The 12,266-nt window shown below is 39.5% G+C and overlaps 1 protein-coding gene across 11 annotated transcripts in view; it reads left to right on the forward strand.

Moving 5' to 3' along the window:
- The window catches only part of USP34 (ubiquitin specific peptidase 34), a 113,843-nt gene that overhangs the window by 62,545 nt on the left and 39,032 nt on the right, over positions 1-12,266 (forward strand). For 10 of the 11 annotated variants that reach the window (XM_059840496.1, XM_059840502.1, XM_059840500.1 and 7 more), the window contains exons 28-37: positions 570-670; positions 1,470-1,679; positions 2,298-2,423; positions 3,167-3,289; positions 3,406-3,489; positions 3,810-3,896; positions 5,478-5,678; positions 6,989-7,071; positions 8,588-8,628; positions 11,191-11,315. In XM_059840496.1, the coding sequence (XP_059696479.1) occupies positions 570-670; positions 1,470-1,679; positions 2,298-2,423; positions 3,167-3,289; positions 3,406-3,489; positions 3,810-3,896; positions 5,478-5,678; positions 6,989-7,071; positions 8,588-8,628; positions 11,191-11,315 (1,181 nt within the window). The remainder of the gene's footprint in view (positions 1-569; positions 671-1,469; positions 1,680-2,297; positions 2,424-3,166; positions 3,290-3,405; positions 3,490-3,809; positions 3,897-5,477; positions 5,679-6,988; positions 7,072-8,587; positions 8,629-11,190; positions 11,316-12,266) is intronic. The other variant, XM_059840499.1, reaches the window with a different exon arrangement.

Consider the following 12,266-nt stretch of genomic DNA (forward strand, 5'->3'; position numbering starts at 1 on the left):
TTGTTGTAACTGGCATTTTAGAAACGTGGTCATGTTGGGCAAAGTGTGCTTGTTAGAAGAGAGGCTTGGTTTTCTGCACCAAATGGAATTTAATTCTTCATCTTCTAATTGTTCAGGTTTCTTGTTCAGTGTTGAGTTCTTTGCAGGGTGTTCTCAGTTTTTCCCTTCTGAAGTGGGTGTGTCTTTGGTTCCAACTTACATTTAAGTAAGATTAATCAATGTTTCTTTGACTTGACCCCAGGTGTGTGGTACGAGGACATTTTGTTGATGATCACAATCATTTTCCATTATCCTTCTGTGGCACAGTGTCATTTACTACAAAATATTGAAATTGTATTATAAACATTTTTCACTACAAATTTGGGTGGCCTGGTATTGCAAAGGTTATTTGTGAATACAAATGCAAGTAAATTTAGTTTATTTATGTAAGCTTAAATTAATTTCATGTAATAATTGCTTTTCTTAAGGAAATGGCAGCAAGTTTTTGCCTCTGCTGAGGGGTGTGCTATCAGAACTGTGAAACTGAAACTATGATTCCAGAATTGTGCTGAAATAGGCTTTGATCCTAGGTGGCCTCATGGGACCTGTGAGAATGATTTCATCTGGGCACGAGCTGACAACTGACTATGATGAGAAAACGCTCCACGAGCTGGGCTTTAAGGACATGCAGGTACTGCCAGCGTGGGAGCAGGCCCTGCAGCTGGGGCCAAGGCTTGCCTCTCCTCCTCTGCAGCTGCTCCTGCACGTGGGGCTGGGTGTGAGCAGTCCCTGCGTGATACCAGCTCAGGACTGGAGTCTCCCCAGCCTCAGGGGCAGAATCAGAGTGTGATTGATGCTTTGGGAGGGTTCACCTAGAGCAGAGGCTGGACAGAGCTAAAGAATAAAGCAGGGATTTATTAAATGGATGTCCTCAGTGGATCCACCTTGGGCAGCACAAGAGGCCAGCCAGGGCTGCACCCAGGATGAACCAAAATGGTCCCAAAATGGATCACGGGGGTTCACACTTTTATAAGATCTGCTCCATTTGCATATTGGAGTTAAATGTCCAATTACATCTCCAGCCCATCAAATCCCTTTCTTCTTGTTTTTTTTCTTTATTCTACCATTATGCTCCTGGGCCTGAGATCTGGATCATGTGTCCTTGGTGCCCAGCTGGAGCAGGAATTGTTTTGTCTCCCTGCTCTGTGCACAGAGCTCAGCATCCCATAATATGAAGCCCAGACCCACACACTAAAGCAGCACAGAACCTGAAAAACATAAAAGCTAAAACCTGAGGCATCAAGTGCAGCTACCCCATGAATGCCTTAAAGCAAACCCAAACTTCCTTTGTGGCACTTGCTGAAAATGCTGCAAAGCCGAGATTTGACTACAAAACAAAAAAATTGTCTTTAATTTTTTAATTCTGACCCTTGTGAAAACATTGCATGCTTGTCATAAAGCTGTGTCTCTGCTCCTTGTCCCTGCTGCAGATGGTGTTCGTGTCCCTCGGGGCCCCCAGGAGGGAACGCAAAGGGGAAGGTGTCCAGCTCCCAGCCTCCTGCCTACCTCCTCCTCAGAAGGACAACATTCCAATGCTCTTACTCCTGCAAGAACCTCATCTCACCACCCTGTTTGATTTGTTAGAGATGCTGGCCTCTTTTAAGCCTCCTTCTGGAGAAGTGGCTATGGAAGATAGTGAGGTAATTCAGAGTAATTTCATTAGAACAATTACATTTAAGTCTTATTTCATTGGACCTGGTTTTCCTGTGTAGCCTATTTTTTGTCTACTCTGTTCAGTTGCTAGAGATGTTTGATGCCTGCTCATTCACGTGGTAAAATCTTCATAATTCTCCTTTTTTCTTAGCAGTAATATTGTTCTGATACGTTTGAATGTTCTAAATATTGCAGAAGCTATAAAAGCAATTCTTAAGAAATGATATTGATTAAGTTGACGTGGTGACTCATAATGGGAATTGGCTTGAAGAAAGGTTTGTAAAGTTTTATTGCAAAAACCCAAGCTTCATCTTGTATGCCATCATCAGCTTGAGGGAAATTAAATCATATATAGTACATTTGAACCTGTAATTTATTGATAAGTTTTATCTGCATTTAAATATTTCAAAATATGTGATATGATTTAAAGATCACGTAACTTAGTTTCTTGCAAGTTGAGACCTCAATTTATCATATCCTAATTACAGATTTAGTTATTAGATATGAAACAGCTTCTTAATTACAAATAAATACATTTTTGGGCTTTGACATGTCATTTTCTCAAAGAAGTTCACAGTAAGGATGGTTATGCTTTGGTTTGTCAGAGTGCAAGGTGTGAAGAGCTCCATCTCCATGCAGAAAACTTATCCAGACGTGTCTGGGAACTGTTAATGCTCCTACCAACATGCCCTAATATGCTGCAGGCATTCCAGAATATTTCTGATGAGCAGGTGAACAAAGTTTTACATGTTTTTCTCTGTTATACTCGATTTTTTTAGCATCCAGTGCTTAAGTTAAAATTTCCCCAAATAGGAATGTTATGTAGTAAATCTCTTAAGTGTCCTGAGACAAGAGTAAACCTAATAAATCTAAAACTAACAGAGATGTCAGCTTGGCTCCCAAAGGTTGTTTTTATCATTTATTTGCAAAGTTGATTTTATAAATCAAAAGAATAGTCAGTATCAATGATCACAATCTTTTTACTTGGGTGGAAAGGGCAGTTTCTTCAGCTGCAGCCTGGCTTTAACACTGTGCCTGTTGTGGTAGTGATACTTTTGTACTCTCTTCCCTCAGCTCATAGCATGGGTTGCTTGGAAGCACAGTTGATTTCTACAGATAAAAATATTACTCAGCCTCTTTAAAAGTGGTTGAAATTACATCCTAACAGATTGTAGACATTACAGCTTTTTATGCACACATGCATCAAACTTTTGGTGGCAGTTACAGTGCGACATTGGCTTTCTAATGTAAAACTGTGTGTATTTTAGCATGGAATAATATTGCCTTTTCATTATTCAGGTTGTTAATCATGTATAGAAATCTGCTTGATAGTGTCTGATTTCAGATAACAGATGAAATTAAACCCCAAATAATTTGTCCGTGCCACTTGAAAAATCCTCTCCCTGAATTTTTGGATAGATGAGCATTACATATAATTGTATTAATTGTTTTCTATCTTTTTTCATCTTTTCAGGGTAATGATGGCTTTAGCTGGAAGGACCTTCTGAGAATTAAAAGTGCCCATAAACTTTTGTATGCCCTGGAGATCATTGAAGCTCTGGGGAAGCCCAACAGGAGGATAAGAAGGGAATCAACGGTAATTTCCCTGCTCAGAATCTCAGTGTTTCTCTGAACCACAGCACAGATTGGTGGTTTATTTTAGAATATTGCAATTCCTTAGCTGTTTTTACACCTAATCTTATTTATCTTCAGGGAAGTTACAGTGATCTTTACCCAGACTCAGATGATTCGAGTGAAGATCAAATAGAAAACAGTAAAAACACGTGGAGCTGCAAGGTTTGTTTTTCCTGCAGTATTTTATGATACCTAAGACAATTTTTTAAAGAGAAATATGAAATAAAAACCCCTTTAAAACATTATTTATCCTAAAATCTTTTATCTCAAATTTAGGGATAACGTTTGCAAGTTTTTCTGTGTTATCAGGCTTGTAAATTTGTGGTAGCCATGTACAATTATTTCATTTGTTTTCGTAAAATATCTGGCTGAATAATTTGTAATTTGTTTATTAATTTGTAAAGCTTAGTTGGTATCTCACTGATCTTAGTGGTATTTCTGCATCTGCTTTTTCTCACATTGATTCCATCATATGCTTACAGTTTGTTGCTGCTGGAGGGCTCCAACAGTTACTGGAAATTTTCAGTTCTGGAATCCTAGAGCCTAAGGAACAGGAATCGTGGACTGTGGTAGGTGTTCACTCTGCCTTTCTCTCCAGAAGAACATTCCTGGTATTTGTAAAGACTTTTAATACTTTGAGCCTTTGGTACAGTTATTTTTCTGTAGTGAAATAGATCCATTCTCTGATTGAAACCACCAGCCTCTAGGTAGTAGCATCTTTTATTTTAATATTTTATATTCCTGGAAGAGCTTATTTTAAAAAAGAAAGTATACATATACTTCTGCTTTTTTATCTTTTAAAACCACCCTTCTTTTTTTCCTATGGATTCTGGGGAGGGTTGTCTCTTCTTAAAATTGTAGAACTCAAAATTGTAGCTCACGGAACCTTAGAGGGGAAAAAAAAAAATCTGAGTTCCTTCCTCAGGAATGATTGCAAGTGCATTGGTGTTACTATAACAGATCATACTTCTTTAAAGAAGTCAAAAGTAGCCAAACATGATTGGAGTAAATATTTATTTCTGCTCTTTTTTCTGCTTATTTTAGGGAAGGTTGTTATTTGGAGAATCATTTATTATAGTCTGCATTAAAAGCAGTAATCTGTGAATTATCTTTCCCTTGTCTAAGAGCCAAGGAATACCATTTCCCCTTGCTGTCAGTGAGACAATTAGCATGGTGGCTGTGGTGCTAATAGAGATACTTCTCAATTATGAACATGTTCTCTAAGAATGACTAATAATCATCTTTTCCATTATTATTCTATCATTAGTTTGAGCTAAATTCAAGTTACTTCTAGATTTCTCTCCTTTATACCTTGCTGAGGTTTTCAGTTGCAAATTCCATAGCAGGCGTTGAATTATGTGTTAAATAAATCCCTCAAAATTGAAGATTTCTCTTGTATTTGTGGGGTTCCCCAATGAAGGGAGGAATGATGAATCTGACTCCATGTTTTTAGAAGGCTAATTTATTATTTTATTCTATTAAAGAATACTAAACCAAACTATATTAAAGAATACAGAAAGGATACAGACAGAAGGCTAAAAGATAATAATGAAAACTGGGGTTTCCTTCCAGAGTCCTGTCACAGACATATTTTATGAAAAATTTTTTTGCTGGGGTTTTTCTCCTGAGAAGCCTCAGAGGAAAAGAAGAACAATGATTATCTGCTGCTGTGGAATGCAGCAGGTGCCTCTGTGATTGGTTGTTTCTAATTAATGGCCAATCCCAGTCAGCACGAGCTTTTGTTATCATTCCATTCTTTCCACTTCTTTCCTTTCAAGCCTTCTGATGAAATCCTTTCTTCTATTCCTTTAGTAAGTTTTAATATATCATTTTCTTTTAATATAATATAGATCATAAAATAATAAATCAGCCTTGTGAAACATGGAGTCAAGATTCTCATCTCTTCCCTCTCCTGGGACCCCTGTGAACACCACCACAGTCATTAAGTTAAAATAATTCACGTGAGACCAGTGTTGGATAAACAACCTCCAAACATGTTCCAAAGCAGCAAAACACAGGAGAAGCAAATGAGATAATACTGTTTTCCTTTTCCTCTGAGGCTTCTCAGCTTCCCAGGAGAAGAATCCTGGGCAAGGGGATTTCTCCAGAAGATAGGACAGTGACAGATTTCTTTTCCTTCCCCTTCCCAGTGGCAGCTGGACTGTCTTGCTTGCTTGCTGAAGCTGATCTGCCAGTTTGCAGTGGATCCCTCAGATCTGGATCTGGCTTACCACGATGTCTTTGCCTGGTCTGGGGTAGCAGAGAGCCACAGGAAAAGGACGTGGCCGGGCAAGTCCAGGAAAACCACGAGTGACCACGTCAAGGGCCTCCACATCCCCCGGCTGACAGAGGTAGGAGACACACAGAGGTTCTGGGAGCTCTGGGAAACAACTCCTTTGCTGAAAGAGTCAATGTGAAGTCCTTATTTTAGTACTGAAAGCATGGAGTGGAAAAGTTAGTAGTAGTAATTGATCTCAGTAGTATAATTGATCTCTTACTTGTTCTCTAGAAAAGTATTTGAATAGCTGTAAACCTGGCAGCCAAAAGGTGGTTTTTTGGTCATTGATGAACACATTAATTGGGAATTCAGAATTCCAGTGCTTTGTCCCTGTTTCTTAGATTTTGTTTCCTGAATTGATCAGTCCTTTTTTACAGTAGCATATTATTATTGACCTGTATTTATAACATGAGCTGCCCTTGTCCTCGCTAAATCCATGTTGGATTGCTTTAGTAAACACAAAAACAACTTTATTAGGGAGATCTGAGTGGGTGTGAACTTACCTGCAGCTGTGAACCTTCCTGCCAGATTGCTGCATGCTGATTTCCTAAGGCAGGCCAGGCACGTGGGATATTTTGGCATCAGGGAAACTTTCAGTGTAAATCAGTTTCTTGGGCACAGGACCAGCTGTGACTGCCAAAAAGTGCAGGTCTGAACTCTGAGCTGGAGCCAAACTTCCTCTTTGTTATACCTGGAAAGACCTTAACTGTTCTATAAATATCAGCCATTTTTGCTAAATCCCTAAATCACTGTCATGTAGGGAACTTAGCACATGTATTAAATTTTTGAACATGTAAATGCTGCTGTTGTTTTCTCTAATTTGTTTTAAATTTTTAGTTGTCAATTGATTTGTATTTAAGTATTTTAAGATTTTCTTCACACTTGCATTTTAAAATTCTGTGTATTCTGTCAGATTGATTGGCTAAAGATGAATATTTTTAGAGAGTGGTTAGCCAGTAAAATGTGTTGATCACAGAGATAGGCAAAATTTAAGTGTCCAACCTCATCCTCAGCCCTGTTCTCCTCAAACCTAAGGTTTTTAAAAGGTTGTGAGTAGTTTATGCTTTAAAAAAATACCATGTTTTTACTAGAAGGATTGAATAAATGGTTGATCTTCCTATTCAGTTGAATTGTCTTCTTTAGAGAATGAAATTTTAGCATCTAGACCTAGTCAGTGAAACAAAGGATTTTAGCTCTGCTTTAATAAACCCAGTAAATTGTTAACTGTGAAGATGCTGTGATTTGCCTTTGGCCCTTCCTCCTCTGCACAGGTGGGTTTATTTAGATTCACACAGTGTGTATAATTGAAAAACAGATCAAAAAGCTTGTTGTTATATTAACTTGTTTTTTTTTTTTTTTTTCTTTCGACTTCAATTTTTAAAGGTGTTTCTTGTACTTGTCCAGGGAACCAGTTTGATTCAGCGACTTATGTCAGTTGCTTATACATATGACAACTTGGCACCTAGGTACAAATCTTCTTATCTTTGTGATAAAGCTGATGAGTGTGCACATTTCCATCGCTGCTTCCCTGCAGGACCCACCCCGGGGCTCTTCCAGCTGTGCTCCCGCTGGCAGCCACACCACACCCTGAGCTCCAGAGGCTGTAACTTGCTTTTCTTAGTCACCTCCTGCAGTGGCACAGGGGAGAGGGGTGAGAACTCTGTGCTCAGGGTGGATAAACTGTAAATGACACAAATTCTCTTGCCAAAATGTGGGAATGTTCCTCACTGGGGTCACCAAATGTGGAGGTGTTCTCAGGGGTCCCAGGACGAGGGAAGGGATGAGAATCTTGACTCCATGTTTCAGAAGGCTGATTTATTATTTTGTGATCTATATTATATTAAAAGAAAATTATATACTAGAACTATACTAAAGAATAGAAGAAAGGATTTCATCAGAAGGCCTGAAAGGAATAGAAAGGAATGATGATAAAATCTTGTGAGTGACCAGAGAGTCCGAGCCAGCTGGACTGTGATTGGCCCTTAATTAAAAACAACCACCTGAGACCAATCACAGATCCACCTGTTGCATTCCACAGCAGCAGATAATCATTGTTTACATTTCATTTCTGAGGCCTCTCAGCTTCTCAGGAGAAAAATCCTAGCAAAAGGATTTTTCATAAAATATGTCTGTGACACCAAAATCCCTTCTTTGTTTTCTCCAGAGCATTCTCAATTTCAAGGCAGCGTAAAGGAGAAATTCAAATAAATTCACTTTCATATTGCTTAGTTGTCTGTCAGTTTTGACTTATTTTTCCCATCCTGCTGATACTGAAGGCAGAATGTGACCTAGTGGAGATTTTGGTCCTGTTGCCTTTTTATCCTGAGAAAAGCAGTTCTGTGTAAGGCTGCATTGTGGCAGGCAGACTGATGCTGGGGAGCTCAGGTTTTTGCTACATTGCTGTTGTAGAATTGATTCCAAGTGATGGATAGTTGTTTTACCTTATTTTTAAAAGACTGTTAAGGACATTCAGAACATTTCCAGTCTGCAAGTGTGCTTAACTTTGACCTCTAGTTGAGTTGCAGGAAAATTTTTTAAGTATATATGCTATATTTTTGGTTTCATGACCTTTTATTGTAATCAATAAAAATGGAGGTAAATAAATAGAAACATTTAAAGTTTGCAAATATTTATTCAGAGTGTGGTTCCTTCATGAAGAAAACTAAATTTCTTCTGGATGGGTCAGTTCTTAGCTCTGACATCTCTGTTTTGGATAAAATAAAGAAGGGGCTGTGGGTACTTCTCCTTGGCTTTTAATCTTGCAGTCAGTAAAGCTTTATGGGGGGGACTTGAAGGTTTTCATAGTTTTATTATTGTTGCTAATTTTGAATACTGCAAGCAATGAATCCTTTTGAGATGAATCATTTTCCAAGTGGTTACTTAAGAGTAACTGTGTTGTGCCTTGTGTGTACTTGTATTTCTGAGAGAGGATCTGTTATGTGCTGTGATAAAATTCAAATGATTTTCTCTTCTTCCCATCAGGGTGTTGAAGGCTCAGTCTGATCACAGGTCAAGGCATGAAGGTCAGTGCTGCAAAACAGCTGTGTCAGGAACTAATAATAGGGACAGCAAATTGATGATGGTTTATTATTTTGGTTTATTCCATCATTAGAATGATGGAAAATCATTTTGCTCCAGGGAAATATCCCTGGTTCTGAGTGCAATCCAGTCTGGGTTTTTTCCCCAGTCTGGATTCAGGGTGAAAGCTGGTCGTGGTTATTCCCTAATCCACTTTCCAGAGGAAATCCAGTCCATGTTTTCCCCCATCTGGATTTTCAGTGAAATCTGGTCCAGGTTTTCCCTGAGCCACTTCCCAGGTGAAATCCAGTCTGGTTTTCCTTCACTCCTAATTTCCAGGAGAAATCCAGTCTGGTTTTCCTTCACTCCTAATTCCAGGTGAAATCCAGTCTGGTTTTCCTTCACTCCTAATTCCAGGTGAAATCCAGTCTGGTTTTCCTTCACTCCTAATTCCAGGAGAAATCCAGTCTGGTTTTCCTTCACTCCTAATTCCAGTTGAAATCCAGTCTGGTTTTCCTTCAGTCCTAATTCCAGGTGAAATCCAGTCTGGTTTTCCTTCACTCCTAATTCCAGGAGAAATCCAGTCTGGTTTTCCTTCACTCCTAATTCCAGTTGAAATCCAGTCTGGTTTTCCTTCACTCCTAATTCCAGGTGAAACCCAGTCTGGTTTTCCTTCACTCCTAATTCCTGGAGAAATCCAGTCTGGTTTTCCTTCACTCCTAATTCCAGGTGAAATCCAGTCTGGTTTTCCTTCACTCCTAATTCCAGGTGAAATCCAGTCTGGTTTTCCTTCACTCCTAATTCCAGGTGAAATCCAGTCTGGTTTTCCTTCACTCCTAATTCCAGGAGAAATCCAGTCTGGTTTTCCTTCAGTCCTAATTCCAGGAGAAATCCAGTCTGGTTTTCCTTCAGTCCTAATTCCAGGAGAAATCCAGTCTGGTTTTCCTTCACTCCTAATTCCAGGTGAAATCCAGTCTGGTTTTCCTTCACTCCTAATTCCAGGAGAAATCCAGTCCAGTTTTCCTTCACTCCTAATTCCAGGAGAAATCCAGTCTGGTTTTCCTTCACTCCTAATTCCAGGTGAAATCCAGTCTGGTTTTCCTTCACTCCTAATTCCAGGAGAAATCCAGTCTGGTTTTCCTTCACTCCTAATTCCAGGTGAAATCCAGTCTGGTTTTCCTTCACTCCTAATTCCAGGTGAAATCCAGTCTGGTTTTCCTCCTATCCCAATTCCAGGTGAAATCCAGTCTGGGTTTTCCCCTGATTAAGCTTTCCAGAGAATTCCTGTCTGGCTTTTTCCTGCTTCTGTTTCTGGCTGAAACCTCATTGAGATTCTCCCAATCCTCTTTCCTGGCTGAATCCCATCTGGATTTTCCCCCATTCCTGCTCCCACCCCTCATCCCCAAACTTTATCTAAGACCAGGAAGGGGGGAAATTCAGTTTTATTTTGGGAGTGAGGCTGGGGCAGTGGTTGGAAGCATCTTCTGCTCAGTGAGTTTTTCAGCTGCTTCCCTCTTGCCAAAACATTTCTTATTGAGCTTTTGGCAGAAATTCCATGTGAGAATTTTCAGCTCAGGTTGTATCAATGAGGTGAGCAGCAAATTGAGGCAAGTCCCATGCTGCACTTCATCCTGCATTAGTAACCAATGGCAGAGGTGTGCAGGCAGGATCCTATGGAAATGTACTTTGCAAAGAAGAAAATAGGAAATTCAGGTGGAAGTTAAGTAGAAGGTGAGGGAGATCCCAGGAATAAACTCTGGTTGCACCTGAAAAATTAAATGTAGACCTTATTCCAAGAGCAGCTTTCTTTATTCTGCCACGAGGAAAAGCTTCATTGGCAAAACAGGTGGGGTCCTATTCCATAAAAAGCTGTTCTGGACACCACTGGACACATCTGTAATTGAGTGTTCAGGCCTTGTTTGCTAGGAATAAATCCCAGATGATACTGGCCCCAGAAATTGCTGCCATTAATTTGATAGGTCTGTGCTTGGGCTCTTGCTGCTGGCAGTCTCTCTCCTAAATAATGAAAGATGAAGAATGCTTTCTCTGTTGATAATTCCTTGAGAAAATGGAGTATTTGAAATGGTAGTCCTGGAAAACTTGCTGGCCTTTTTACAGAGGAAAGGTGACACTGGATGGAGTCTGAAGCACTGCAAAATTCTCATTGTAATCTCATTACAAAGACATGACCTAAGAATTTCCAAAGTTCCTTGGGGGCTGCAAGGTGATTGCAATGGAACTTTTGTTTGAGGCAACACAAACGTGGCCACAGAAATTAGTGCAAAACAGGAAATAATTGTGAAGATGTGATTAAAAGCACCAGCTCACAGGTCAAGAAGTAGAGATTTAGGAAAGGACTGTGCCCCTCACTGGTAATATTTCTAATATTAATTGGCCATCTAATTGGATGGTCAGCATTAGTACAGTGGTCAGTATTTCATCAGCATATTGGTAAAACTCTGAGTGCCAAGAGAGATTTTGTCTTGCCTGTTGCTGTGACAGAAATAAATGTTCCTTTTGCCCAGGAAGCCTTTGCTGTGCTCACAGGGGTTCCTCTCCTCTTGCAGTCACTCACTATTCCATGTGGCTCTTGGTGAGCTGGGCTCACTGCTGCTCCTTGGTGAAATCCAGTCTGGCTGACAGTGACCATTTGCAAGACTGGCTCAAGAAACTCACCCTGCTTATTCCAGAGGTATGCTAATGGGGAGCTTGCTGCATTCCTAATTAGTGTCATTACCTTGGCCTTGCCATTCAGTCCAAGGCTTGTGTTTTCCTGCTCCAAGTGCCAGGATCTGCTTCAGCTCCTTTACAGTGCTGGGTAAGAAGTGACCAGTGGAAGGTGGCACCTGTGCTCAGTGGCAAAGCAGGTTATAAAATATAAACTCTCACCTTGCTCCTTGGCTTCTGTGTGAAGGTCATTTTTTCATTGCCATTTGGTGAAATTTCTGGGTAATTAGTTGAAATTTCTGGGTAATTTGTTGAAATTTCTGGGTGATGCCTCCTGACTTGAATTAGCTGAAATATTTTCCTCCATTATGGTTTTCACATTATTAGGTTTTTTTTTTTACTATTTATTTTTCTATACTTAGAATCACAGAATGAGGTGGATGACAATTGATGCAAAGATCTTTGTCATGACCAAAGATTGGTCTAGCTTTAAGTAATTTTTTTACTAAAGCTAGACCAAATTTTTACTAAAGCTAGACCAGATTTTTACTAAAGCTGGTCTATAGGCTTAAATGGAATAAAGGCTTAAAAATTGCATCAATTATAGTGGAATTTTTTTTATATTTATTGGTGATTGCTTAAAGGTCCAAGGTGGACATGGTGTGATAATTCTTAGCTCTTGTTTTATTACTCAAGCACAGAAAAAGCTTACAGGCTGGCTTGATTTAAAATCCCTGGAAATGAGAGAGTGCAAACTTCCAAAGCTTGATTACATGGTGGAGATTTTTATTAATAAAATGAAGAAGAAAATAGTTTTTGTAGTGAAATTAGATTAATTAGCAGTTCTGAAAGAGTAAGGGTAAATTCAGGATTCACGTAGGTTTCCTTGATTTGCCTGATGTGATATTTTCTGTTCTAGTCACTGTAATCATTCCCGTGGAAATACATAACTTGAGACACAGGGCACAAGCAAATA

This window comes from Haemorhous mexicanus, chromosome 3 (assembly GCF_027477595.1).
Source record: "Haemorhous mexicanus isolate bHaeMex1 chromosome 3, bHaeMex1.pri, whole genome shotgun sequence".
In the NCBI taxonomy this organism is placed as follows: Eukaryota; Metazoa; Chordata; class Aves; order Passeriformes; family Fringillidae; genus Haemorhous; species Haemorhous mexicanus.